This window comes from Cynocephalus volans, chromosome 7 (genome assembly GCF_027409185.1).
Source record: "Cynocephalus volans isolate mCynVol1 chromosome 7, mCynVol1.pri, whole genome shotgun sequence".
NCBI lineage: Eukaryota > Metazoa > Chordata > Mammalia > Dermoptera > Cynocephalidae > Cynocephalus > Cynocephalus volans.
Genome location: NC_084466.1, coordinates 100,606,280 through 100,633,935, shown reverse-complemented (window position 1 = coordinate 100,633,935; position 27,656 = coordinate 100,606,280). Strand labels below are relative to the sequence as shown.

Below are 27,656 nucleotides of genomic sequence, written 5' to 3'. Positions count from 1 at the left end.
TACCAGTCATCTTAAAAAAATAAATAAATAAATAAAAAATAAAATTTCCAGATTTCAACAACAAAAAAAATGAGACATGCAAAGAAACAAGAAAGTATGACAAATGAAAACTAACAGTTAATAGAAACTGTCCCTGAGGGAGCCCAGATGTTGAACTTACTTGACAAAGGCATTTAATCAGCTATTTTAAATATGTTCCAAAAATAAAAGGAAACCATACTTAAAGCACTAAAGGCAAGCATGAGAATCATGTCTCACCAAGTAGAGAATATCAATAAAAAGAGATAATTTTTAAAAAGAACCAAGTAGAAATTTTAGAAATTAGAAAGTACAATAACTAAAATGAAAAATTAATTAGAGGGGTTCAAGTAGATTTAAGCAGACAAAGGAGAAAGCCAATGAACTTGAAGATAGGTCAGTTGAGATTATCCAGTCTGAAGAACAGAAAGAAAAAGGAAAGAAGAAAAATGAACAGAGCCACAGAGATTTCTGGGACATCATCAAGTATATCAACATATGCATAATGAGAATCCCAGAAAGAGAGAAGAGAAAGTGGCAGAAAAATTACTTGAAGAAATAATGGCCAAAAACCTCTCAAATTTGATGAAGAACATTAATCTATACAGCTGAGAAGCACAACAAACCCCAAGTATGATAAACTCAGAGATCTACAACTAGACACCTCATAAACTGCAGAAAGACAATGATAAAGAGGGAATCTTCAAACTCGCAAGAGAAAAGTGATTCCTCATGTAAAATGGATCCTCAATAAGGTTAACAGCTGATCTCTAAGCAGAAACTATGGAACAAAAGGCAGTAAATGATATAGTCAATATAGCCTGAAAGAAAAAACTGTCAACCAAGAATTCTATATACAGCAAAACTTATTATTCAAAGCAGGGAAGAAATTAAGATTTTCCCAGGCAAAAACTTAAAGAATTTGTCACTAGCATTCCTGTCCTGCAAGAAATACAAACAGCAGTCCTTCAGGCTAAAATGAAAAGACACTAGACAGTAACTCAAATTCACATGAAAAAATAGAGAGCACCAAATATATAAATATCCAATAAGCACATTAAAAGATGTTCAACTTCATTGATCATTAGAGAAATGCAAATCAAAACAATAATGAAATATCACCTCACACACATCAGGATGGCCACTATCAAAAGAACAGAAAATAACAAGTGTTGGTGAAGATACAGAAAAACTGGAACTCTTGTGCACTATTGGTGGGAATGTAAAATGGTGCAGCCACTATACAAAACAATATTAAGGTTCCTCAAAAAATTAAAATATGATCTAGCAATCCTGATCTATATTCAAAAGAATTCAAAGCAGGATCTCAAAGAGGTTTGCACACCATATTCATCACAGCACTACTCACAACGGCCAAGAGATGGAAGCAACCCGAAAGTCTAGATGAATGAACAAAGAAAATGTGGTATATACATACAATGGAATATCATTCAGCCTTAAAAAAGAAGGAAATCCTGTCACATGCTACAACATGATGAGTCTCGAAGACATTATGCTAAACAAAATAAGCCAGTCACAAAAGGACAAATACTATATAATTCCATTCATATGAAGTGTGTATAGTAGTCAAAACCATAGAAACTGAGAGCAGACAGGTGATCACCAAGGGCTAGGGGGATGGAGGATGGGCAATTAGTGTTTAGTGGATAGAGTTTCAGTGTTGTAAGATAAAATAATTCTAAAAATCTGTGGCACAAAAATGTGCATAAGCTTAACACTATGAACTGTGTACTTAAAAATGATTAAGAGGGCAAATTAAATGTTATGTTTTGGTTTTGGTTTGGGGGATTTTTTTACCTCAATAAAAAATAAAATAAAGAAAAAGCACCAAGGAGCCAAGGGCCAGCCCCTTCCACCCAGATGCAGGCAAGAAACAGAGCACACCTGGAATCCTTAGGCAGGAGCATCCCCCGCCAGGAAACAGGCAAGGAGCAAGCCGACAACACCACTGCCTTGTGGTTGGCTCCCCCACAGCCACTGCCACAGCCACAGCTGCTGCAAAATCAGCTTGGCGCCACAGCAGTAGCCACAGCTACCTCACAGACGGCCCACCAGACACCCGACTGCAGTGACACAGGGGAATCACCCCCAGAGACCAGAAAAAGAAGAGGATATCTCTCTCCTCAAAGCCCACTCCAGCGTAACAGAAGAAGCAACGGCTCTAACATGCCCCTGCTTTATTTGTGATTTTAGTAATTTTTGCTTTCTCTCTTTTTTTTCTTGGTCGGTCCAGATAAAGGTTTGCAAATTTTGTTGATCTTTTTAAAGAATCAAAAAAAAAAAAAAAAAAAAAAAAGACTATTAAGCAGTCTACAAAGCACCATTGATATAAATATTTTAATCAAACATTAACTTTACATAATTATTTTAGGGTATAATAATCTTTATATATATATACATTGTGTGACATTTTCTTTGACAAGACTTTGTTATGTGGAATTGAAATGAAGCTCAAAACTCATTTCTCAAAAAAAAAAAACCTAGAAAAAGATTATTATATCCTAAAATAATTATGTAAAGTTAATGTTTGATTAAAATATTTATATCAATGGTGCTTTGTAGCCTGCGTAACAGTCTTTTTTTTTTTTTTTTTGGGCATAAATAAAATATTGGATAAATAAATGAAAGAGAAGAGACAAATCTCCCTTACAGAATAATTCCAAATAATTTATCTAGCTAACTATTCTTTCCAGGAGATGGTCAGGAGATGGAGCTTAACTGCCCCTGTGCTCTTGAGTGTGAGCTGCATTCAATGATTTGTTCCAAAGAGTAGAGCATAGAAAGAGAGTGCCGAGCAACTTTACAGTAGAGAAACTCGGCAAACGTTACCTCAGGTGATCAAGGTAACATCCTCAGTGACAAGTCATGTGGAATGGTGTGATGAGGTTCTACTTCACCTCTACGGTCTTCCTCCCAAGAACCCAGAACTCCTGTCTAATCATGAGAAAATAATCAGAAATATCCCAAGTGAAGGATATTCTACAAAATACCTGACCAGGGGATGCTAAGGAGATGTAATGAATGGCTAATATAATGTGGTGTCCTAGATGGGATGGGATCTTGGAACAGAAAAAGGACATTAGTGGAAAATTAGTGAACCACAAAGTTTAGGGTTTAGTTAATAGTAATGGTTCATTAGTTGTGACAAATGTAGCATAAAAGCTACTACTGATGTAAGAGGAAATTGTATGAGCAGTATATAGGAATTTTCCGTACTATCTTTGCAACTATCCTGTAAATTCACAACTATTCTAAAATTTTTTTTTAAATTTTTTTTAATGATCTGAGGCCTACCAATGGCCATGGGAGTGAATTTTTAAGCAGATCCTCCCTCAGTTGAACACTGAGATAACTGCAACTCCAGCTGACACTTTGATTGCAACCTTTTAAGAGACCCTGAGACAGAGACATCCAGCTAAGTTGCCCTGAGATTTCTGACCCACAGAAACTGTGAAATAATACAAGATTGTTGTTTTAAGCTGTTAAGTTTTGGAGCAATTCGTCACACGGCACTAATAACTAATACAGTATAATTCCCTTTACGTATAATATTCAGAAGCACCCCCTGCAAAACACAGGGACAATTTGCATTTCATCTGTTTGATAGTTACATTCCTCATTTTAATAAATTCTCATTCTGGTTTTTACAACTAATTCCACAGCAAATTTACTTAGCCTGAGGCCATCCCAAAAATCTTATTTCAGAGTATAATAGCAAAATATATCTTGATGAATGCCAAATCTATATCTCTAGCCCAGATTAATTTCCAATAAACACATGCACTTGGACTGTACTGGCATCTCAAAATCAACATTCCCACTATTTCTATTTCTTATGTCAGTTATTGTCCCCACCATGCAACCCTAAGCCAAAAATAATTCATCCTTGACTTCTTTTCACTCACCCATTCACAGCCCCTCTACTCAGTCACTAAATACTGCTGATAATAGCTCTGAAATGTTTCTCAAAGACACTCTCTTATATCTATCCCTAACACCTTTGTTCTAGTTTAAGTGCTCATCATTTCTGGGCCGGCCCGTGGCTCACTCGGGAGAGTACGGTGCTGATAAGTGCTCATCATTTCTGCTGGGCCTTCTCCTAGTCTTCTCCTCCTCCCAATATCCACCCTCCACACTTTAACCGGAATTATCCAATTAAAACTCCAAGTACAATGCTCCAACTGCTTAGCTTAGCCTGAAGCCCCAGACTGTGCTAATGTCCCTATTCTGTGCTCCCCAATCACTCTGAACACTCCAAGCTTATTCTATCTTATCATTTGCTATACTTTAACATAATTTATCTATTTGATGGAATGTATCTTTATGCTCTTGAAAGTCTGGGACAGCTTCACTTTATGTACTCGTACTTGTATTTTTTATGAATGCTAACATATTTACTGACCTACTAGGAATTCAGCAGTACTCTCAAATCAATTTCCATTTTATTAATAGCAGCTGCATCTGCCTATATTGGAAAGTCAGCAGTACTTTACATGTGAAATACTACTTATTCTGTCCACATATGATACTTGGTGTTCATGAGTTCACAGATTTCACTGGGATAATTTCCTGGCTCCTAACACAATGCTTAGGACACTATACTTACTAAAGACATTCTATTAAATTCACTGTTGAAATGAGTTTAACATGAATAAACCAAATTTATTAACAATGCCATGATAAACACACATGAAACAGCATGGACTTAGAATTATTCTAACTACTAATCTCTACCCTACATAATAACCTAACAACCCATTTTAGAGATTAGAAAACTGAGGTTCAGAAAAGTTAATTGCTTCAGAATCAATTAACTGGTAGCTTGGCAGGTAAGTGTCAGAACTGGGGTTGGAACCAAGACCTGTCTGATTCCATGATAATGAGGGTAATTCTAAGTTTTACCTTTTTTTTTTTTTTTTGGCAGCTGGCCAGTACAATCATCCAAACTCTTGACTTTGGTGTTATTGGTGCCACACTCTAACCAAGTGAGCTAATCAGCCAGCCTACCATAGGTTTTTTGGGTAAAAAAAATTTTTTTTTTGGAGTGTTATTTATCTCCTAATTGTTCGATTTCTCCATCCATAAAATAACTTTGCTAGACTGTGGTGAAAATGAATTACTTAAAGTGCCCCACCCCCAGTGTGACCATCATTATTGTTTGCACACTGAGAGGCACAGGTACTTATATAACGTGTGAGCAGTATTTAGGAACTTTCCGTACTATCTTTGCAACTTTCCTGTAAATTCTCTCTTACCTACCACTAAGCAGCTTTAAATCACATTGGGGGAAATGGTATGTTACTCTATTATTGGTGCTGTGGTTATTTGTTTTGTTTTGTTGAGCTGGTGCTGGTACAGGGATCCGAACCCTTGACCTTAGTATTATAACATTGCGCCGTAACGCGCCGTAACCTACCGAACTAACCAGCCAACCCCTGGTGCTGTATTTTCTAAGTTACTAATGTAACATGACATATTAAAAGCAATACAGTAATTTTATTTAAATTCTTTTTTTTTTTTTTTTTTTGTCGTTTTTCCGTGACCGGAACTCGTGAGTGCCGCGGTCATTCCTATATAGGATCCGAACCTGCGGTGGGGAGCGTCGCTGCACTCCCAGCGCAGCACTCTACCGAGTGCGCCACCGGCTCAGCCCTTAAATTCTTTAAGTAGCTATCTTTTGTAGCTGTTTTCCCTGGTCTTCATAGCAATCCATTGGAACAGAAAGAATGCTCAATACTTTTAATTATTTTCAAAAATTAGAGAAAGAATGTGTTAGGTGCTTCTTTTCCTTTTTTTTTTTTTTTTTTTGAGTTTCCACTTGTTTAGTGTCATCATTATTAAAATTGGATGAATCCTTTTGGTTTCAATAACCCTACAATGAACACTTAGGTGATTTAGAGAAACAAGTATCAAGAATATAAACTGTGTAATTAAGCCTTGCCTTGAGAAACAATGTTGAATCATGACAAAGAAGATCAGTGCTTTCAAAAGACAGTATGTGCAATTATTTGAAGTTGATACGACAAGCAAACAGAAAGGACATTGTTGGGGGGGAGGGGGGAGGGAGAAGGGAGGGAGGTTGTGGTGATGGGGAGCAATAATCAGCCACAATGTATATCGACAAAATAAAATAAAAATAAAAATAAAAATAAAAATAAAAAAAATTAAAAAAATAAAAAATTTAAAAATTAAAAAAATAAAATAAAATAAAATAAAAATAAATAAATAAAAAAATAAAAAAATAAAATAAAAAAAGACAGTATGTGCATATGAGTACATATGATATAAATCAAAGTACAAGCATTTCAGAAAGCCTTAATAAGACAGATTTAGTGTTCAAAAAGCATTAAGTACCTTAATTAGACACACTCCTAGAAACTTCTTTTTGGGTTTTGTTACATTTTTAGTTTACTTGCCTTTCATATAGGCGTTATGATAATCTAGTTTTTATGGTACTTTGCAATACCATTGGGGGGTATGTGAACAACTATATTAACCAATTTTTAGTTAATGTGCCTTTCTTCCCCCAGAAGAGTGCAATCTCTTTCAATTTCTCTTTCTTTCTTGTTCTCTCAGGCTTTGGATGAAATTTTTCTCTTCTCTTCATCCTGATGGTATAATACAGGAGCACATGTTCGTTGTCATGTTTTCCTCTGGGTGGTGTGGGTACTTCTATTACCTTCTCCTTTTTCATCTTTTCTCTCATTGTGGCTTCTAACAAGATCTTCTCCAGGGTCCTTCTGATCTCTATGCTAATAGAAAAGCAGTGAAATGACAAAGGAAGACAAAGAGAAAAAAAATCCCAAAAGCAGCTGGGAGTCCTTAGTTCTAACCATCTCTATGGAAACAATTCCACAGAGATCTATCTGGAAACAATTCTGTAGGGATCACTGAAGCAGAGGTGAGCCAGTTTCACCAAGCCTTACTTACAGGATTCAACTCTCACATGGGAATAGCTGATGGACAATTTTGGGGGTGAGAAAAGTAGTAAAACAGGAAGCCAAATAAAAATTACATTTACCATTATTTAGTGTATTTTTTTTTAACTCAAAACTCCCTAATTGCTGTAACAATAAATAAGCAAAAGGAATGCATGCACTAATCTCAAGTCCTTCCTAAGAATTCACATTGGTCAAGAGTGCCCAATACAAGAAATTATGGCAAAAATCAAAAACGAAAAAAAGAAAACATAGTTCAGTGGTGAAAAGTGATTTGTGTCATTAGAATGATTTTAAGATTGTGGCCCATAATCACACAAACTATGTATGTGGGAAAAAATGCCAAATTCAATCAGGCAGTAATAAATAGTTTGAATGCAGGCAAGGGGTGAAAGGGATTACAGAATTCCATTTACCAAATCAGGTTGAACGACTGAAAGGATAAAGTTAAAGGATAACCTGAATCCAAGGAAGGACCAAGGGAACAAGAACACCATCTGAAGTGTGGGAGCTTAGAGTCTTACTAATACAGCAACTAGTTTGGCCAGTTAGCTCAGTTTGTTAGAGCGTGGTGCTGATAACACCAAGGTCCAGGGTTTGATCCCTGTACCAGCCAGCCACCAATATAACAATAATAATTATAAAAATACCGCAACTATGTTTTTGAAAAAGAGGGAGAGGGGCTCACAGTGTCAGTGATACCAAGAATATCAAATTTCGGGCCTGTTCTAAAGTCTCCAGCCAATAAACTAGTAACCACAGATCTCCTGAGACAGTAACTCCAGTATTCGTTAGGGGCAGTAACTTCAATTTGCCTAAAATGTCTGTTCCCTTAATGCATGGATAAAATATTTGTAATCCCAGGAAAGTTCACAGTGTTTTAAAAGCCTGGCCCTTGGAGTAAAGCCACTTAGGTTGGAATCCTAGTTCTGCCACTCAACTGTGTGACCTTGGGCAACTATTTTCACTTCTCTAGGACTCAGGCACCTCATCTATAAAACGAAGGTAATAACAATTATTTTTCAGAGTTGTAAAGAGTCAGTGAAGTGACTACAGTGTCTAGCTCAAGCAAGCTCTCAATGTGGGCTACTGTTATTACAGCATCCTCGTTTTTTCTATCTCTTGTAATGATGATTACACGGTCCCTTCTCCCCTCCTCTGAGGGGTATTTTGAGGCAGTGGGTAGTGGGGTACTATGGCCTAGGCAATTCTTACTGCCCCACACTTATCTTAAGCAGGTTTGAGAATGAATTAAAGCCATGAAATGGAAGTTTCCATTACATGAAGGTACTGACTTCCTGTCTCCATTCTACAAACTGCAGATTATTTCATGCAGGAAAAATTACTCATCCTTCTACACTGCTAACACCCCCTCACCCCGTCATCCCATCCTCAACGGGCTTCCCAATGTCTGTAACACAAAGTCTATAATCTTTTGGCTGGACATTGAAGACTATCTACAAACGAGCTTTGTCCACATTTCCAACCTTAACTCATCCTACAGAAACACTGCACTGTGGTCTAATTCATCTCCTCTCCATCGCACTCCATGTACGTTGCTATCGTTGTATTTTAACTTGCATTGCCCTCTTTACCAGGATTGCCCTCCACCCTTCCCACAGATATTCGGCTTGCATTTTTTTTTTTTTAACTTAGAGGAAAAAAAGGCCGTAATGTGTCCTTAGGAACCTTGGTGGCATGACAGCATAAAAAGTACTTATTAGGTGTCACTTGTAAGAAGAGTTTTCAAGAATATAAAGCTCTATTTAGAAAAAAGCCCAAAGCCGGCCGCCATGAGCGGCTGATCGGTCACCGAGGTTTTAACAGCGGGAGAGATGAAGATAATGCGAAGGTGAGAGAAGAAAGCGAGAAACGATTTTGCAGAGCTCAGAGAAACGCGGTTAGGTAGAAAATTAATCAAAAAGCCCAGGCCCGCGCGGCGCACCCGGGCGAGCAGCTCCGGGGCAGGGCGAAGGAGGAAACCCAGCCAAACGGCCCAAATCGGGTCTTGGTGGACGCTTTTGTAAATCTTGGCAACCGAGAAAAGCTCCTTTCTAATGCATAACGCAAACACGGTGGACCGTAACAGCCCTGCCGGCGTTTGGCGGCCGAACTCCGGAGCGCCCTTTCCACGCAGCTGACCCGAGGGATAAGGGCGGGGCTTTGCGGACTTTCCAAACGCCGACACCTCGGTTCCTTCAGGACACACTGGCAGCACTGCTACTACCACCTCACAGCCTTCCCGAGAGGGCAGAAAGGCGGGCTCTGAGAATGTGACGGTTTTACGATAAGCGAGAAAGGCAGAGTCCGCCAGACTCCTTCCCTCACTGAACCAGCCCCGACTTCTCTCTACCTCGCCCACAACTACTGGACAGCCCACCAGCGCGCAAGCGCACTTCTTGCGGCCCGCGGCATGGCGGAACCGACTCTTCCGTCTCGCGAGAGTGCAGCCAGCTGGTCTTCGCAGCTCTCGCTCCGCCCCCTCCTTCTCGCTCGCTCTCTCCCATCCCCCCAAGCCAGTAGCTCTGCTGCGCAGCTCCCTTAGCGACTGCCACCGCCGAGACGGTTGGTGCGACCGTTGTAGGGAGCGCCACACGAGGCGAACGTCTTTTTCATCCTCGCGACCGCACCCCGCGAACAGCGGAGTTGGTGTTACTATCGCCCGACAGGGTATCTGAAGTAAAAGGGGGTAGGTTGGGCTGGTGCTTTCGAGAGCGGAGTCGGGAGAAGCACGAAAGAGAATGGAGGGAGCGGGGTGGGGTGGGGGGAAGTGTGGAGGTCGCCGCTCGGAGGCGCTGAGCTGCCCCTCCCGTGCGATCTCCCACTTCAAGGAGGGCGGCCTGTAGGGGGGTGGACTTGCTCAGGTGGAATTCAGTGGACGATGCCGGCCCGAAGTGGGGGGCATCCAGCATTTCCCCTTTCCCTGCTGGCTTGGCCTCCGCCATTTTGGGTACGGTGGCGCGTCCTCCTGGGCTTCCCGCCTTTCCCCGCTCTTGCTACTTTTTGTTCCCCAGATTCCAAAAACTGATTTAGAAGGCCAGGGGTGGGGGGATGGTCAAAGCGCCCTGGAAGGGACGAGGGTGTGAAGCGAGCAGGGAAAGGCCGGGCAGCTGGGTGGCGGGAGGATCAGGGCTGCCGGGCGCGTTCCCGATGGAAATGGCGCCGGATGGGCCTGGCCTCCCACCGCGGCCTCCCTTCCTCCGCAGTCTCGGCAGGGCTACCTGGGCTGACGGGACTGCGAGTGACTTCTGACGCAGATTCCCAAGATGAGAGAGGCTGGAGCTGGGGGAGGAAAGCCAATGTCGACGAAGGCGCTCAACTCCCAAGTCCAGGACAAAGGAGGCAGACGGCCTCCTTTGTAATTCCGCCGCCCGGTGGCGAAGGTTTTTAAGCCAGTCTTGGCTGCCGGACGGGGAGGGGGCAGGGGCGTACTCTCTTAGCTCTCCGGTCTCTAGGGCAGCTAGATAAACGAAAAGTCTCCGGGGAGGAATAAAGGACGCTTAGCCGGCCCTTATATTCCAGATTTGGAACTTCGAAAAGAGTACGTACTCATTTTCCGAAGGGGATTTTTCACGCTTCGGTTATAAAGACTTTGTGAGTAACTCTTTTGTAAGCAGAGAAGTGGGTAACTTATCAAATAGGAATGTGAAATGGGCAAGTTTCAAATAGGTCACCTGGGCTCAGTGAACAGTGATACCGCTTTTTGAACTTGGGCGGGGGTGGGTGGTTTAGCAGTGGTTTTGTGTAGTTTGGCACATGTGGGTTGGAATTTGTCTTTAAGTAGTTTTACTTTTCAGAAAGTTGTTAAAACACAACCAGTGATGGCAAAAATATGTGGATATATAATAGATACACAGGAATGAAGTTACTTTCAATGTTAAATCTCCAAGAGTTGTATTTTGTGCAGAGATTTTTTTTTTCTTGGCATTAAGGTTTTAGAATAAAATATTTCAAAATAGAGTTTATTTTCTTTTGGTAGCTAAGCATGGTTTTTCTTTAGGAGCGTATCAATATTTTGAACAAAGAAATAAGCCTACCAAACAAAGACAGACTAAGTTCAGTCACGTGGTGGTGGTGTGATTTTTTTTATTTTATTTTTTGGTCCTTAGAACAACGGAGAATTGGATGTTTAATTTTGTTAAAGACAGTACAAAAGGGACAGGGAAAGTCTGAGAAGGAGAGTTTATAATTATGCATATAAACCTTAAGAAATCTGTGTATCTGTTTTTAAGCTTTAAAACAAAATAGAGAAAAAACCTTTTTGCCTATTGTTGAAGTTGTGGTACGATGCTTTGTCAAGATAGCCAAGGAAAAGTTTGCCAAAGTCTTACATTGAAACAAACAGTGGGTTTTAGCAGGCTTTGAGAAGACAGCCCAGACTTTGGTACAGATGACTAACAGCTTTTGTAACTGGATTAGACTACCCACTTTTTTCTGCCTACTTTTTCATCTGCATCATAATCTGCAAATCCGTTTAATTGCCTTTTTTTAAAATAACAGTGTTATGTTTTGATGTCCTTGTTTTGGTAACCAACTTACTGAGCTGCAGTACGTTAAAAACTTGTTTCTAGTAAACGCATTCGTGATCATTTTAGAGACCTTACCTCCTTTAGTTATCTAGGTTTTTATTTAAAATTAGGGAGCAAGAACATTAGAAAGGAGGAATGAAATTTCCATTATGGTTAAACTTATATTATCATGGCTTTTGGCCAAAAACAATTAAGGTTGTTTTGGTTTTGTTTTGGGGTGGCTGGCTGCATTTTCATTTTTTTAGGACCACTGGACTATAATTTTTAAAGTTATTTATTGAAGCATCAAATCCTTTATTATAATTTAGAATATAGACTGTGCCTCCACATTAAGGGAATTCTATATTTCAGTTGTTTATCAGATGCTTTTTCTTAATAGCTTTGGGATATAATGGACTGTCACAAACTCTGCCCATTTAAAATGTGCAGTTCAGTGCATTCACAGTTGAGACCATCACTACAATCTAATTTTAGAACATTTTTATCACTCCAAAAAAACGCCTATAACCCATTAGCAGTCATTCTCTGTGCTGGCCTCCTCCTTTCCCTCATGCCTCAGACTATCATGAATCTGTAGATTTCGTATTCTGGACATTCACCTAAATTGGATCATACAATATGTGATCTTTTGTGACTGGCTTCTTTCATTTAGCATAATGTTTAGGAAATTATATTTAAAGTCTCATGAAACTGACAGGTTATCCTCATATTTTAACTGCTGGTATTTTTAATTGTTGCTAACACCTGGAATCCTTAAAGCAGTAGTGATTAGCCATGACATTGTTGCAAAGAAAGGTTGAGATGGATTATCCTGAATAATTACTAAACTGTTTAGGTAGTTTCTGACAGCTATATTAAGGTATTAGAGCAGATTGCCTTTTTGTATGCTTTCAGAGTTTTTCTTGTTTTTGTTTTGTAAGTAGAATTTTGAGTTTTGAAGTGATAGTAGAACAAACCTGCCTTTTTTGATTTTTAGAATACTCAAGTGCAGTAGTGAGGAGTGGGGAAAGAGTTGAACAAGAAGTTTGATCTGTAACAGACTATGAACAGTTGACTGAGGACTGCCTTTTTTTTATTGTATACTCTTAACACGTGGGATCGAAAGTCACCTTATGAAATAGTTTATAAGTGTTCCAAATCTGGTTAAGTTTTCTACAATTAAAAATAGCTTTAACAGTTTAGAGTTTTCACATGCAGTACTTTATTTGTTGTTTTCATATCGGTCCTCTCACTGGTATGGGCTAATCCAAAAATCAAAACTAGTTTGCTTGCTAGTATTTTGTGTGTGTGTCTGAAGTGCTAAGATTTATAGTAAAGGATAAATCAATTTCCATCTTTTTTATATTTGCTCCTGAAATACAAATCTTTACATGGAAAAAAGAAACGTGCTAAGAGATGATAAAAAGCACCACACTAAGATCTTTTCATGATAAATTAGATGGACTTTGCATTGTTCATAAATTTTCCATGAGGAAGTAATATTTGGTGTTAGATCTTTTCTATTTTTTCTTCTCTTCTGTTTTTAAGTCACCTTTTATAGGAAACACTTGTTTCTTAGGTTGGTGCTATTTTCAAACTTTTTTTTTTTTTTTTTGTCTTTCAAAGAAAACATCTTCAAAACATTTCTGAACGACTTTTTCCAAACTGATTCGAGGCCCCCTTTCAGGGCTGCTCTAGAGTAGGATATTTTAAAGCCTTTGTTGAATTTGGAAAAGGTTTGTTTTATTAACAGTCCTTATTTCAAGACTTGGAATATTTTTCTGTTCTTTAACATTCTCATAATCAGTGAGGGGTAGGTACTACTGCTATATTTTACAGTTGAATAGGCTCAGCAGTTAAATAGTTTGAATTCAGTAGCTAGTGAATGGCAGAGTACATGGCAGAGTAGGGTTTCAGCCCAGGGTTTCTTTTCTCTTTTATACTAGTTATTTGTGTGCATAAGAATTAGCTGTAATGTCAACTAAAAACTTGTATGCTTCCTATTTTGGTTTTCTGTGTCTGGAGTGGTGCCTAGGACTTTAGCTTTAAAAAACAAAACAGTTGCGGAAGGTGATTCATATGTAGAGGTATTTGGTTAATAACCACTTATGGAGAATTTCTACGTTAGCTTAAGTGTATGAATTCTAGGAAGAAGCAATTTTACCCTTTGCAGATGCTAACCCTAACAGTTGCACTGATATAGATAATGTGAAGTTAAGCATTTGTGAATACTGTTGATACAAAATAAGATCCTCAGGCATAAAGGAATCAAGTGAACAAATCGTTTTGGTTACAGGGGAGGAAGGTGGTGAGGGAAAGGTTTGAAATATTCAGGTGAGTAGAATTCCTACAGTTGCACAGTGAAATTTGTATGGTTCTGGTAAGTTTCTGCAGCTGGAGGACTTCTGCATTAGCCTCTTTTGAAAATGTTTTGGAATTTTAAAAGGAAGTATGGTTGCCTCTGGGAAGGGAACTAGGAGGATGGGTTCATTTTGGAGGGGAAAGTTGGGGGGTGTTTTCACTATACCCTTTCATCCTTTTTGATTTGAATATATTACCTTTTTTAGTTTTGTGTTTAAACTAAATCTGTTTGATTAAAAAGTTAAAGCAGTGAGTAAATTGGTTTCTATATACTATCTCCAGTGACTTCAAATAGGTGGCTTCAAAAACACCACGGGTACTGTTAGAGGCGTGCATTTTTGAGTGACCTTTTACCTCAGTTTTTAAAAATTCAGTCTTATTAATTCAGTCATTTTAAAACTCTTGCTCTTGCTTGGTTAGTGTTTAGACTGGATTTAATTAAAATAGAGATGGTAATTTTTCCCCTTCAAAGACAATTTGATATGTTCAAAATTATAGTACATCTAAAAAGTTTAGACTTGTGTAATGCCATTTTTCCAGCACCAACAAGTACTCATTGCATTTTTTTACTTAGGATTTTAATGTGAGCAGACAGTGGAACTATATGCAGCTTCTTAACCAAGTTTTAAAGAGTTTGCAGAACTATTCAGATAAATAAAGGAATCTGAAAAGTGAATGAATTTGAGAGGAAAAGGCTAGATTTTACATTAAAATAACACAATTAAGAAATAGTTTGAAGACTCTGGTAGTGGAATTATGGAAGTTTTTAAATTAGGCAATATATCTGGTCCTAAGAAATTCCCTGCTTTTTGGTAGGAGGGGTCAGATTTCGCTGACTTTCCTACCCTAAAATAGAAAGGTGGTATTACCATTTTGTTATGGCATTGTCACAGGAGTTACTTAGCCTTATATTACATTTCCTGTTGTGACACCTCTGAGAGGTGTTGCTTCATTACCTCTTGACAAGAGTATATTTTGACTGCTTTGTATGCTTATTCTTTTATAGCATTTAAATCAAACGGTATTGAGATGGATTGGGTTATGAAACATAATGGTCCAAATGACGCTAGTGATGGGACAGTACGACTTCGTGGACTGCCATTTGGTTGCAGCAAAGAGGAAATAGTTCAGTTCTTTCAAGGTACCTCTAGTATTAGTCAAAGTTTAGTAGTATTTTAATTTTATATTTGTATTATATTCAGTTTTTAATTTGTAAAACTCATTTGATTTTGGAAATTTTAAATTTAACTATGATAATCTTGGTTAATGTATTAAATAGGAAATGTGCTCCAGTTGATGTTCAAAATGTGTAGAATATGTAAAATCTAATTAATGTGCAGTGGACTTAATTAAAAATAATTGTATGTAAAGAAATGAACCATGAATTAGCATGTGGAACATAGTTAAATTTGATTTGTAGATTTTTTTTTTTTTAATGTACTATAGGTGGGCTTTTAGAGTGTGTGTGTAATTTTAAAAGACACTGGTAGCAAAAAGTTTTACTTAATCCAGTAATATTTGAAAAAAATCTTCCGTTTTATTATGGGGTGATGGGAAACTAAGCTTTTTTGTTTTGTTTTGTTTTGTTTAGACTTGTTTTAAATATTTGATTCAGATGGGAATGTTTCAGCCTTTAACACTGTTCCCCTTGATGGGGTTATTTGTCCTTGGGTTAAAGGGTTGGAAATCGTGCCAAATGGGATAACATTGACGATGGACTACCAGGGGAGAAGCACAGGGGAGGCCTTCGTGCAGTTTGCTTCAAAGGAGATAGCAGAAAATGCTCTGGGGAAACACAAGGAAAGAATAGGGCACAGGTGGGGATGGAGAGTTTGGGATGGTGTTAAATTTTTATTTTTGGGGGTTGTGGGTCACTATTGCTTAAATGGGGGGGGTAACCATAACATTTTTATGGGGTAGTTAAAAGAATTGATAATTACCTAAATTTAACTTGGAAACTACAGATTTGGGTGGGGAATTAATGCTAATAGTTTGCTTAAATTAAAATTAGATTGTTTCCATTTCTCTGTAGGATGTTGTTGATAAATGCTTTTGTATAATCACTTATTTTCTTTAAACACCTATCATGTACTAAAGGAAACAAACTAAAAATATATTTTATGAAATTGTTTTCAAAAGACTAATTTGTCTATGTAAAACTTAAATATCTAATTATTTAAGTTTGTAGGTGTAAAAAATGTTAACTTATGGTGTATTTAGGCAATTTAAATTGGGTTATGTATCTAGATGTAGAAAAACTTTACTGCATTTTGCCCAATATCTAATTTACTCTAATACATTCATCCTGAAACCTGTACCTTAAAACATTTTTAAATAGGTATATTGAGATCTTCAGAAGTAGCAGGAGTGAAATCAAAGGATTTTATGATCCACCAAGAAGATTGCTGGGACAGCGACCGGGACCATACGATAGACCAATAGGAGGAAGAGGGGGTTATTATGGAGCTGGGCGTGGAAGTATGTATGACAGAATGCGACGAGGAGGTGATGGATATGATGGTGGTATGTGTATCTAATGAACAAAGGTTCTGTTGTCATTTTCTTAATGTTCCTGACATTTTGTCAAGAAATACAGAAATGGCAGTAATTTCAGTACCTGCTAGGTTATAAAACCTGTTCATGAAAAGTGGATTTCCATGGAGAACTGTGGGATCTGACTGATGCACATATTGGTACCTCAAAAACTTACACAGAAATTAAAATGCAGATATTGGCATATTTTGACATTTTCTTTTCTGCATAAGGATGGAATTTAACTTACATGTCTGAATTTATCTTTTTGAGATTTTTAAATTTCCAGTAAGTGTTAATTGCTTTTTTCATTGGGAGTTGCAAACTTGTAATCATAAAGAAGTTAAACAGACTGCTTACCACAAAGTATGTTTTTGTAAACTAGATATAAAATTGTCTCTTGAATGTGTGTTCATGTATTTCTCCTTAAATTACACAGGTTATGGAGGTTTTGATGATTATGGTGGCTATAATAATTATGGCTATGGAAATGATGGCTTTGATGACAGAATGAGAGATGGAAGAGGTAAAATAAATATTACAGACATTGTCATTCTGGGGTAAATTTTACTATTTGCTTTATAAGCTCTTATAGGAGACTCGTGTGAAAAAAGTTAACTCAGTCATATTTCAGTGCATTCCTACATAGGGCTTTATACCTTCTACACTACAGATGTATTCTATAGATATATTTGTAATAGTTTATAATTTGGCAAATTTATTTTCTAGGTATGGGAGGACATGGCTATGGTGGTGCTGGTGATGCAAGTTCAGGTTTTCATGGTGGTCATTTTGTACATATGAGAGGGTTGCCTTTTCGTGCAACTGAAAATGACATTGCTAATGTAAGTAATTTGAATAATTATTGGTGGTTTATGCTTGGTATCTAACTTTTGAAGCATTCTTAATATCCTCATCTTTTTCTTTATAGTTTGTCAGAATCCCTTAAATATAAAAATACATCTGCCTTTTATCCTTAGTAAGTTGATGGATATTTTTATGTCCATTGTGTGCTGACCTGCAATAGGATTCAAGCAAGCAAAAAGGTACAAGCAAAGAGCAAAAAAAAAAACCCAGTTAAGAATATAGCAAAAGACTGGTCAGCATAGACTGGTGATGACTGGAATATTGTTTCTTTTTGTCGTGTCAGGTTTTGAAAGAGTGAATATGTAATAAGAGTGGTTTGGTTTGGCTTTTTAGGCTAGATCTAGATAGGGATTAGAAGTTGAGAAGTTGAAAATAACAAATAGATGCTGCTTGCTGTTATTAATTTGAAACTGGTTGGTTTTAGGTTGATTGGGACTTAGCAAACTTCAGTCAATGGGCCAAATCCAGTCACACCCATCATCTGTTTTACCTATTGAGTAGTTGGCATTAGAGACCCAATGGCCTACAAGGCCAAAAGAAAAAGTTTGCTTTAGCTCTTATTGGGAAACAATTGACCTAAGTTCCAAGTGTCTTTAAAGACAGCTTAAGCCTGGTTAACTTATGATTAGAGATATTTTGGGAGCTATTCATATACAGTTAATAGGTTTATCAAACCCCATTGTTCTGAATCATGTTTTACTCTATTTCTCTATACATATTTTCTAAGTCTCAAGTAACCTATTATACTTCAAATAGTAATTTTGAAATACATTTCTTGGAAGTCAAGAGGGTGGCGCTTAACTTTATTCTCTCTCAGTAGGCTATCAGACTTTTTTCATCTGTTAGGGGGGATCTAACCTATTTTCTAGGTTAGATGACCTTTTTCTTTCTTTTTTTTTTTTTTTTTTTTTTAAATCTGGCTTATTTTTAAAGTGGTTAGTTCTTTGCATTTTCCCTAAATATGTAGTCTTATATTCACAGAACCTCTGTAGTTGGTTGAGATATATTATCCACAAGGCAGTGGAAGTTTGTTTCAATGCATGAGGAAAAATCAAGGTATGTGGCAATTTACCTCCAGTAATCTAAGAAATAAATAACAAGTGTTTTCTTTTATTTAGTTCTTCTCACCGCTAAATCCAATACGAGTTCATATTGATATTGGAGCTGATGGTAGAGCAACAGGAGAAGCAGATGTAGAGTTTGTGACACATGAAGATGCAGTAGCTGCCATGTCTAAAGATAAAAATAACATGCGTAAGTGGTGTCCTTGGCATGCTGTCTTGTTTCCCAGATGTGAACTTGTTTATAAAATAAATTTCTCATTTGTTTAAATAAGTGTAAGAGGCTCTATGTTCTGAAGGTAACTCTTCGCAGTCATTGGGATCTAAAACCTCTAATACAGTTTTGGCTTCTGTTAGAGTCTAATAAACTGGGGCTTTTTATATCACCCACACTAGGAATTGATAAGTGTACTTTCAGTTTAATATTGCTAATCAACCTTTTAAAGCTTTTATTGGTAAATTTGATCTATCATTCCTTTCTCCCCTATTTTTTTCTTAAAGAACATCGATACATTGAACTTTTCTTGAATTCTACTCCTGGAGGCGGCTCTGGAATGGGAGGTTCTGGAATGGGAGGCTACGGCAGAGATGGAATGGGTACGTAAAATTTTTTAAATAAGCACAGTTAACTATTTAGCAGGCAATCTCAAACCTTTTTTTTTTTTCCTTTTTTCTGGTAAAGATAATCAGGGAGGTTATGGATCTGTCGGAAGAATGGGAATGGGGAACAATTACAGTGGAGGATATGGTACTCCTGATGGCTTGGGTGGTTATGGTAAGTATCTGTGGTTTGTGTTAGTCCCCACATGTAGTACAATTAAAAGTGCGGATACTACTTTTAATATCTTATGCACGGTTATCTTCTGCTTAGTGATTCTTAATGTCTTTTTTTCTTAAGGCCGTGGTGGTGGAGGCAGTGGAGGTTACTATGGGCAAGGTGGCATGAGTGGAGGTGGATGGCGTGGGATGTACTGAAAGTATAACCACCAACATACAAGTCCTGACAACAGCATCTGGTCTACTAGACTTTCTTACAGATTTAATTTCTTTTGTATTTTAAGAACTTTATAATGACTGAAGGAATGTGTTTTCAAAATATTATTTGGTAAAGCAACAGATTGTGATGGGAAAATCTGTTTTCTGTAGGTTTTATTTGTTGCATACTTTGACTTAAAAATAAATTTTTATATTCAAACCACTGATGTTGATACTTTTTATATACTAGTTAACTCCTAAAGATGTGCTGCCTTCATAAGATTTGGGTTGATGTATTTACTGTTAGCTCTACAAGAAGTAGTATAGTATAATCTTACAGGATAACGTTTCACACCTCTGCATAAACAGCAAGTCTTAATAAGCAGACATCTGGAATAGAGCTTGAAGAATAATTAATATAACTCTTTTCTTTAATTTCTCCTGGATAACACTGTAAATATTAAAGCCTAAGGATGAGTTTAGGTGACTTCAGGAGTATAAATTCAGCTAATTCTATATTTGGTTTTTTTTGTTTGTTTTTGTTTTTCTAATGTCACTTATCAGGCATAGCTCTGAAATCTTTTATCTAAGAGGAGTCTGGATTTCTGATTATTCATAATTGTGTTACCTGGGGATGGGAGTGTTGGAAGTTTAAATTCTAGCCCTAGATTTTAGAATAAAATCCCCTCAGGGCTTGACTGAAGTACCAAAAAATATTTCAAAAAGTGATAGTTGTAAGTTATCTCAAAATGTCTTAGAGTAGGTTAAAGTTCTCAGTGACATGAGGATTTAGTATAAGTACATAGGTATTTACTGTGGAGTATAATTCTCACAGATGTATTTTCAGTTTCCTGCCCAATAGAGCATATATGGTTAAGTAACTGTATAAAATGACTACTTTAAAAAATGTCCATGTCATAGTCAGAATCCTGCAGTTGGATTTTGCCTCTGATACCTGCTTGGAGTTTTAGTTGAAAATTCTATATGTAGCAAGGAAAAGGTGCTTTTTTAATTTTAATCCCTTTGATCAATATGGTTTTTTTTCAAATTGGCTAATGGATCAAAATGAAACCTGTCAATGTGAATTCAGTTATTGAACTTGTTACTTGTTTTTGCTAGAAATGTTATTAATGTAATAAATGTCAATGTGGGAGATAATAGTTATGGTGTCTGTCCTAGAATGCTTTGTGTGGTTACTGATTATAAATCAAACTGGTAGAACGTACGATACAGGTGGTCCTCCATGTAAGATTTTTCAGCTTTATGATTGTGCGAAAGTGATTTACATATTCAGTAGAAAGCATACTTTGATCTATACAACCATTCTGGTTTTTTTCACTTTCAGTATGGTACAATAAATGTGATAGTCAGTGCTATTATAAAATAGACTTTGTGTTAGCTGATTTTGCCCAACTGTAGGCTAATATGTGTGTTCTGAGCACATTTAGGAGAAACAAAGCTGAGCTTAGGTGTTCAGTATGTTAGGTGTTTGTTATTAAGTGCATTTTCAACTTAGGAGAAGGTTTATCAGGAAGTGACCCCATTGTAAGTCAAGGACTACCTGCACATGTTGTCTGATTGAAGATTAAGTTTAGATAAAATGACTCCTAAAGAGTGATTTATTTTCCCAACATTACCCTCTTAAAATCTTTAAGCAGTAAAAAACAAATGTTAGAAATGAAAGTTGTCCTTCTAAAGGTTACTTTTTCAAATCTTTATTGGTTTATAAAATTCATGTTTTATTTTTAAACCATTACAGGTTAAAAGAATTACAATTGCAATTCCTTGGCACCATGATAGCATTGTAGTGTAGTACTGGTTAGATAAGGGAATATGGTATGTGATCTACTGTGGCAAGTAAAAGTAGTGTTAGGTTCACAGTCAGTCACAAAATACAAATTGTGAAAGTTTTGTAACAGAAAAGTCCAAAATTAGTACAAACGGTTTCTAAGCCAAAACTAAATGGAGCAAGTTGCACTGCTGCCATAAAAGCTGCTTTAAAAAGCTGGCTTTTTAAGAAAAGCCCAAATCAGTGGTGACTTGTAAGTTTAAAATGGTGGGAAATTTAAAGGGTGACTAAAACTCATGGTTTATCTGTTGAACGAAATCAACCTTGGAATTTAAGCAACTTACATGTCACATTTTAAAATTTGTTGCAAGCACAGTAATTAAACACTTAAATTTTCATTTATGCTTAGTCTCAGCAATCACAAATACTGTTAATCCATCATATTAATACAAAACAATTCAAGAATATAATTCCTATCTCTTGAGGATTTTTCTGTAAATATTCAAGAAAGATCATCTAAAAGTCTATGTCAGATCTAACTGAAGTTGGCTTCAAGCTGACTTGAAATTAATGGATTCTGGAGAAAATGGGTCTTCAAGTAAAATACTGGTTTCATACTTTAGCAATTTAGAAAATTAAATAATTTTAAATCATAAAGTACATACTCATGAGGAAAAGATCCTGCAAAATAAGTAACCACTTTAGGGGAAAGGCGGGTATCATGATTAGTCAGTCACTAAGTGTAATGCTCCTAAGTAATGTAAGATTTCTGTATATTTTTGAAAGGCTCATAAAGTGCATGGCTGAAATTAATACAAAAAGAATCCTACATGATGCTGTTTAAGTAACTGATTATACAGAGGTAACCTAATTTTTACAGATTAAATTCTTGATATGCTTTAAGCAGTATAACTAGATTAGTGAATCTTTGAGTTTGAAGTAGTTGAAGTATGTATTTCATGGTTGGGCAGAGACCACATCTTCATCTGCTCATGACTGGCAAAAGGATGCTTGGTAGACACTGAAATTTTACAGTGGGCATAACACTGCAGTGGTAGACTACTATAATGTAATGGTTCCTAAAAGTTTCTTCAGGGGAAATGTAACACAAGAATTATTTTTGGAGGATTTATGTTTTTATCTTTAAATTGGGGTCTGAGCCTCCAACCCCCAAATATTAGCAATTTAGTGAGACACAGGTAGCATGTGAGTTCTGTAAGTAACTTAAGTAAAAGGATGACAGTTGTGTGAAACTTCTTTTAACAGAAGGAAAAAAAGTTGAGGCCAAATCAATGCCCCTTTAATTTTAACCCACTGTATCTGAAAGGCAAGCACAATGAATGATTTTAGAAAACATGAAAAGGAAATTTTGTAGGATAAAATACTGGCTTTTTCTAATGCAAGAAAGGGAAGGAGGAGGAGAAAGGATAAATATAGTTAAAGCTGAAATTTTACCAAGATAATGAAAAATCTGTTGAATTAGAATATTAATACTTCTAAAAGTTTTTATGTATTTCCACTCTTAAAATCATGAAGATTTAAAGTGCATTAAGAGAATTTCAGGCACTATGAAGTACCAACTTGACAATTCAGAAGAATGAAACAATCTGAAGCCTTACTTTTAAGAAGGCCTTTAGAAGATAAGGCAAAATGTGTGTTAACTATACTATCTGGTCTTTCAATGGAGTTACAGAGAACATGATTATTACATCAATTAAGAATTAGGTTAAAGTTATTTTAAAGCATGCTCTGGTGAAAATTCTCTTTAAGTAACAAAGGGGAAGGAAATATCAAATCACCAACTTCTAATTCCCATGAGTTGAAAATGTGGAAGATAAATTGGTACCAATACTGACTGAAAGCTGCTTAAGAAGGGCTGTCTGGATACCTCTCCCTTGTACACAGGGTCATACAAAACATCCATCCATCGTAGGTACTTCCATACATAAGGATTTACTGTGCAGTCTTATGGCAAATTAGATGAGCATCTCTGAATGAGCAATGCGTGACAGGAATCACAGACCCGTACTGGCTTTGGTGAAGAAGGCAAAGGCAGTTCGTTGTCAGAACAGGCATTACAGAAAATTTCCCCACAGTTTCTACAGTGGTGCTATTAAATGGAAAAATCAGAGCAAAAACTATGAATAAGATTAGAAGCCATTTTTTGCACCAAAAATTTTGGACTCACTTCCTATCTACCTTACCTTTCTCTTAGAGAGTGAGAATTCCTTTTCACAAAGTTTACAATGTGTTGCTTCTTTGTCTTTCAGCCAAACCAGTCCCTATTAGGAAGAAAAGTGAAAATGTTCAAATTGATAACACTAAAAATTACCTCTAAAAACTTTTTTGCCCCAAAACATTTTTAGAAATAGATGTATAAAGAACTGAAAATAAAAGTCCTTTTCTTTGAGAGAGATATATATACTGAAGTATTTTAGATGAAATATGTGTGGAATTTGCCTTAAAATGTTCTGGGTTGGAGAGAGGGGATGTGGATTGAGTGTAAAAACAAGATTTCCCAGATATAACTATTAAAACTGGGTAATGGTTCATTTTATTCTTCTCTGTACAAATCTATATGTTTAAACATATCCATGATAAAATACTTTTTAAAAATAAAAATCTACTGATGGGAATTCTCTTTAAGGAAAAGAGCTTTAAAGATTATCTGGTCCAACATGTAAATTTCCACTATGTGAAATGCAAGAGTTTGGCATTATGTATACCTTATACACAGTTAAGTCCCTAAAATTTGAAGAAAATTCAGAAATGAGATGTTTGAGTTGATTACTTTAGGTAAGACCTCACCTTAAATTCAGTTTTACATGGCTATTAATTTCCCTCAAGTTCTGTAACACAAATTTAATAGCTGCTATGTAAACTTAAATAGAAAATGAATGTAACTATTTTCACCATTTATTAATCAGACTATATTTTTTGATGATGCATATTCAAAAGGCAAATTGCTTTAGGGAGAAAAAGCCTTCAAAAATTCAAAGCATATTTAAAAATATGGAACACTTCACAAATTTGCATGTCATCTTTGCACAGGGGCCATGCTAATCTCTGTGTCATTCCAATTTTAGTATATGTGCTGCCAAAGCGAGCACTGAATGTAACTCTTAAAACGGGCAGGAGTTAACTTGATAACTAAAATTTATAACTTGACTCATTCTTAACTAATGTTGGCTAGAAAGACCATTTCCCCCCCTATAAAAAAGTAACTTTATTAGATGGTATCAGTGTTACACTGAGAAGACAGAGGTGAAGGAATCAATGCTGATTGACTTTATCACACATTCCTAAAACAGCCCAGATCAAGCCACATTGCTTCTGCTCCCAAAGAAGCCAAGTATAAGAAGATTCCAACTTGGAGATGGAGCAAGTAACACCTATAAAGTACTACTGAGGCACAAGAACTTGTATCACTAATGCAAGAAATGCCCCTCTCCCAAGAAGAAAAGCTTACACTTTGAGGTAAGCCTAATGTATCAACTAGAAGGTACCTCAGAAATTAACACCTATAGCTCTCATTTTACAGAAGAGAAAACTGAAGTTGCTTTGTCAAAAAAACATCTGTTTACAAGCAGAGCTAACAATAGGAGAAAGCTATAGCTCTGCAAACAAATGGCTACTTTGCCCGGTTCCAGAATGAGAATTCCAAGCAAAAAAAGCACACAGTCAATTTCCAAAGACCAGAGTTTTCTTAAAAGACTTTTCTAACAGTAGAATTCTTTGAAGAAAAAAGATGTAAAAGATTAAGGATTCACAGATCAAGATCACAAAGTTAATTTCAGGTATTTTTGCTTCAGAATCTTAGTAACTAGCACCTATTACATAGCAGAGGTAAGACAGTGTTTGTTTACTAAAGCTAAGGATTCTTAGAACATAGTATTGTAAGTAAGGGCTTTTTTTGTTTTGTTTTGTACCAGACAAACACCACACAGTCAGATGACTTGAATCGTGGAATTTTTTAAAAAGCAGGATGGGACCTTAAAAGGTAATCCTGTCCAACCTGATATGTACCATGTAAGGAAACTGACTTGCCAAATGTCCCAAAGCCACCTGGCGGAAGCCACTTTGCTTTCTGCCCAGCTATATCTGTAAGGGACTACTATGTACAACTATATATGCAAACAAACTGAAAAACATAGAAGACATGGATAAATTCCTGGACACATACAACTTACCAAAATTGAATCATGAAGAACTAGAAAACCTAAACACACCAATAACAAGTAATGAGATTGAAGCAGTAATAAGAAATCTTCCAACAAAGAAAACCCCAGGACCAGATAAGTTTTACTGCTGAATAATACCAAACATTTAAAGAAGAATTAGTACCAATTTTTCTCAAACTCTTCCAAAAAAACTAAAGAAGGAATATTTCCAAACTCATTCTATGAGGCCAGCATTACCCTCATACCAAAACTGGAAAAAGACACAACAAAAAAAGAAAACTACAGACCAATATCCCTAATGAACACAGATGAAAAGATACTCAACAAAATATTAGCAAACAGAATGTAACAACATATTAAAAAGATCATACATCAGGATCAAGTGGAATTCATCCCAGGGATGCAAGGATGGCTCAACACACACAAATCTATAAATGTCATACATCACATCAACAGACTGAAGGCAAAAGCTATATGATCATTTCAATAGATGCAGAAAGAAGTATTTGATAAAATTCAACACCTCTTTGTGATAAAAACACTCTACAAACTAGGTATAGAAAGAATGTACATCAACACAATAAAGGGCACATACAACAAACCTATAGCCAATATCAATACTGAATGAACAAAAATTGGATGCTTCTCTTCCAAGACCTGGAACAAGACAAGAATGCCCACTTTCCCCACACTTATTTAACATAGTATAGAAGTTCTAGCCAGCACAATAAGGCGAGAGAAAGCAATAAAGGGCATCCAAATAGGAAAGGAAGAAGTCAAACTATCCCTTTTTACAGATCACATGATCTTATACATACAAAACCCTAAATTCTCCATGAAAAAATTACTAGAACTAATAAATGAATTCAGTATAGTGGCAGGATATAAAATCAACACACAACTTTGCCCTCGGCAGGAGAGGCTGCCTCATTTACAGGCAACAGCTTTGAAGTGTGGAACAGGAAAAGAACTGTTTCTTAGCTGCAAAAGCGAGTCTCTAAACAGGGAACATGGCACCAGGGCTGCACTGGATGCAGACAGGATCCCGGAGGCCGGGGCCGCGCTAAAGGCGACCAGCTGCTCTATTCAGGATTCAAGGTTTCAGGCCGGCATAAAAGAAGATTGCTGGGAACGCCCGAGCCGCGCCACGGGACCAACTGAACAGCCCGAGGCGGCAGCGGCCGAGAACAGGGAAGGTGACAAACCAGAGGCAGAGAGTGAGCGCCCGACCTGGCACAGCCCTGTGAGTGACCCCTGGCCCAGCCCTGCTAGGGGGGGCTGACGCCCACCTGGCTTCCGCCTGCATCACCAGTTCACTCACCGCCCCGGGGCTGCCTCCATTGTCCCTGGTGCTGGCAGCTCCGCCCGGCTCGGTTCCTCACTAAGCCTTCCCACTTGCTTGCCCCGGCGCGGGGCTTCCCAGGCCCTGCAGGCCGGCCCCCCCCCCACTCCCTCCACGGTTCTCTGGTGGGGCTGGTGGCGTGGGGCGTCCCCGGCCAGTGTTGGGAGGGCAAGGAAGTATGGGCGGGGCCGACTGTCACTCCACCACACCCTGGACTCCGGCCCCCCAGTAAACTTCCTGTTACTGGGAGGCAGATACCATCTCTGCGGCCACCTGTTTGGAAAAACGTCTAACCAATTTCTGGTTGGGAACAGTGTGGTAGGAGAGTTCCCAAGTCTGCTTGAACCTGCCGGATAGCAGGCTGAAGGCGGGCGCTAGACTCAGTCCATACCGGGGGGATACAAAAGTGAACAAGTCCCGAGAAAGAGCTACACAGTGCTACAAAGGCACCCAAAGTGACCGGTCGTCTGTGCCTAGCAGAAACCTGGTAGACTTCCAGGGCGAGGCGGTGACGAGCAGGGTCTTGAAGGCCCAGCTGATAGACAGGGGTTGCAGAAGACACGTCCCAGCCCAGCCCAGTGCGCACAGAGTGGGGAGACGTGCGGCCAGGGAGGGGGAGACTCGACAGAAACCACACACCCTGTGGGGTCGCCACTGCATGATCCAACAGCCTGGGCCAGAGCACACGGAACAGAGAGAAGTCCTGCATGGGAAGGGAAAGCTCAACAGAGATCACACACCCTGTGGTACGTGATCCACCAGCCCAGAAGGGTCCAAGCTGACCAGAAAGGTGGCTCCCCGGGGAGGCCCAAGACCCGAGGCAACCATACACACAAGGCACTAGAGGCCAACTGAGCAGTCACAGAGGTAGCCATACCAAATTGGCAACCACAGCAACATCTTAGTAAGTCAATAGTCTCAAACCGGTGGACTGTGAAACCCCCTGCCACAATGAATAAACATCAAAAAAAAGATACCAGAAATACAAAAAATCAAGAAAGTACACCACCAAAAGTTAATAAATCTCAAACTCTAGATCCTATAGAACAAGAAGCCCTTGAAA

General features: G+C 37.8%; 3 protein-coding genes and 1 non-coding gene across 13 annotated transcripts in view; 1 reads left to right on the top strand and 3 right to left on the bottom strand.

Annotated features, from left to right (window-relative positions):
- Window positions 1-10,360, bottom strand: part of PBLD (phenazine biosynthesis like protein domain containing) — a 41,504-nt gene extending 31,144 nt beyond the window's left edge. For all 3 annotated transcript variants that reach the window (XM_063102147.1, XM_063102148.1, XM_063102146.1), the window contains exon 1: window positions 10,199-10,360. The gene's annotated coding sequence lies outside the window, so the exon portion shown is untranslated. The remainder of the gene's footprint in view (window positions 1-10,198) is intronic.
- On the top strand, window positions 9,472-20,441 carry HNRNPH3 (heterogeneous nuclear ribonucleoprotein H3). Of its 4 annotated transcripts, none has more exons than XM_063102144.1 (10): window positions 9,472-9,647; window positions 14,853-14,987; window positions 15,525-15,663; window positions 16,185-16,369; window positions 16,818-16,904; window positions 17,108-17,223; window positions 18,364-18,499; window positions 18,808-18,903; window positions 18,989-19,081; window positions 19,205-20,441. In XM_063102144.1, exons 2-10 carry the CDS (start codon window positions 14,876-14,878, stop codon window positions 19,279-19,281), a joined length of 1,041 nt encoding a protein of 346 aa, XP_062958214.1. In that variant the 5' UTR covers window positions 9,472-9,647; window positions 14,853-14,875; the 3' UTR covers window positions 19,282-20,441. The 4 variants fall into 4 exon arrangements, with proteins under 4 accessions (XP_062958214.1, XP_062958215.1, XP_062958213.1 ...); XM_063102145.1 differs by having other exon boundaries at window positions 9,514-9,666; XM_063102143.1 differs by lacking the exon at window positions 9,472-9,647 and adding an exon at window positions 10,448-10,518 and having other exon boundaries at window positions 16,185-16,324.
- A 518-nt stretch (window positions 20,442-20,959) lies between these two features.
- Window positions 20,960-27,656, bottom strand: part of RUFY2 (RUN and FYVE domain containing 2) — a 53,820-nt gene continuing 47,123 nt past the window's right edge. For 3 of the 5 annotated variants that reach the window (XM_063102543.1, XM_063102545.1, XM_063102544.1), the window contains 2 exons: window positions 23,275-23,352; window positions 20,960-23,180 (listed from right to left, as the gene is read on the bottom strand). In XM_063102543.1, the coding sequence (XP_062958613.1) occupies window positions 23,037-23,180; window positions 23,275-23,352 (222 nt within the window). In that variant the 3' untranslated portion in view covers window positions 20,960-23,036. Of the gene's footprint in view, window positions 23,181-23,274; window positions 23,353-27,656 lie in introns of those variants that run through there. The other 2 variants (XR_010024054.1, XM_063102546.1) reach the window with 2 other exon arrangements.
- On the bottom strand, window positions 24,077-24,180 carry LOC134382832 (U6 spliceosomal RNA). Its single transcript, XR_010024101.1, has one exon. It is a non-coding gene; the product is annotated as a U6 spliceosomal RNA (small nuclear RNA).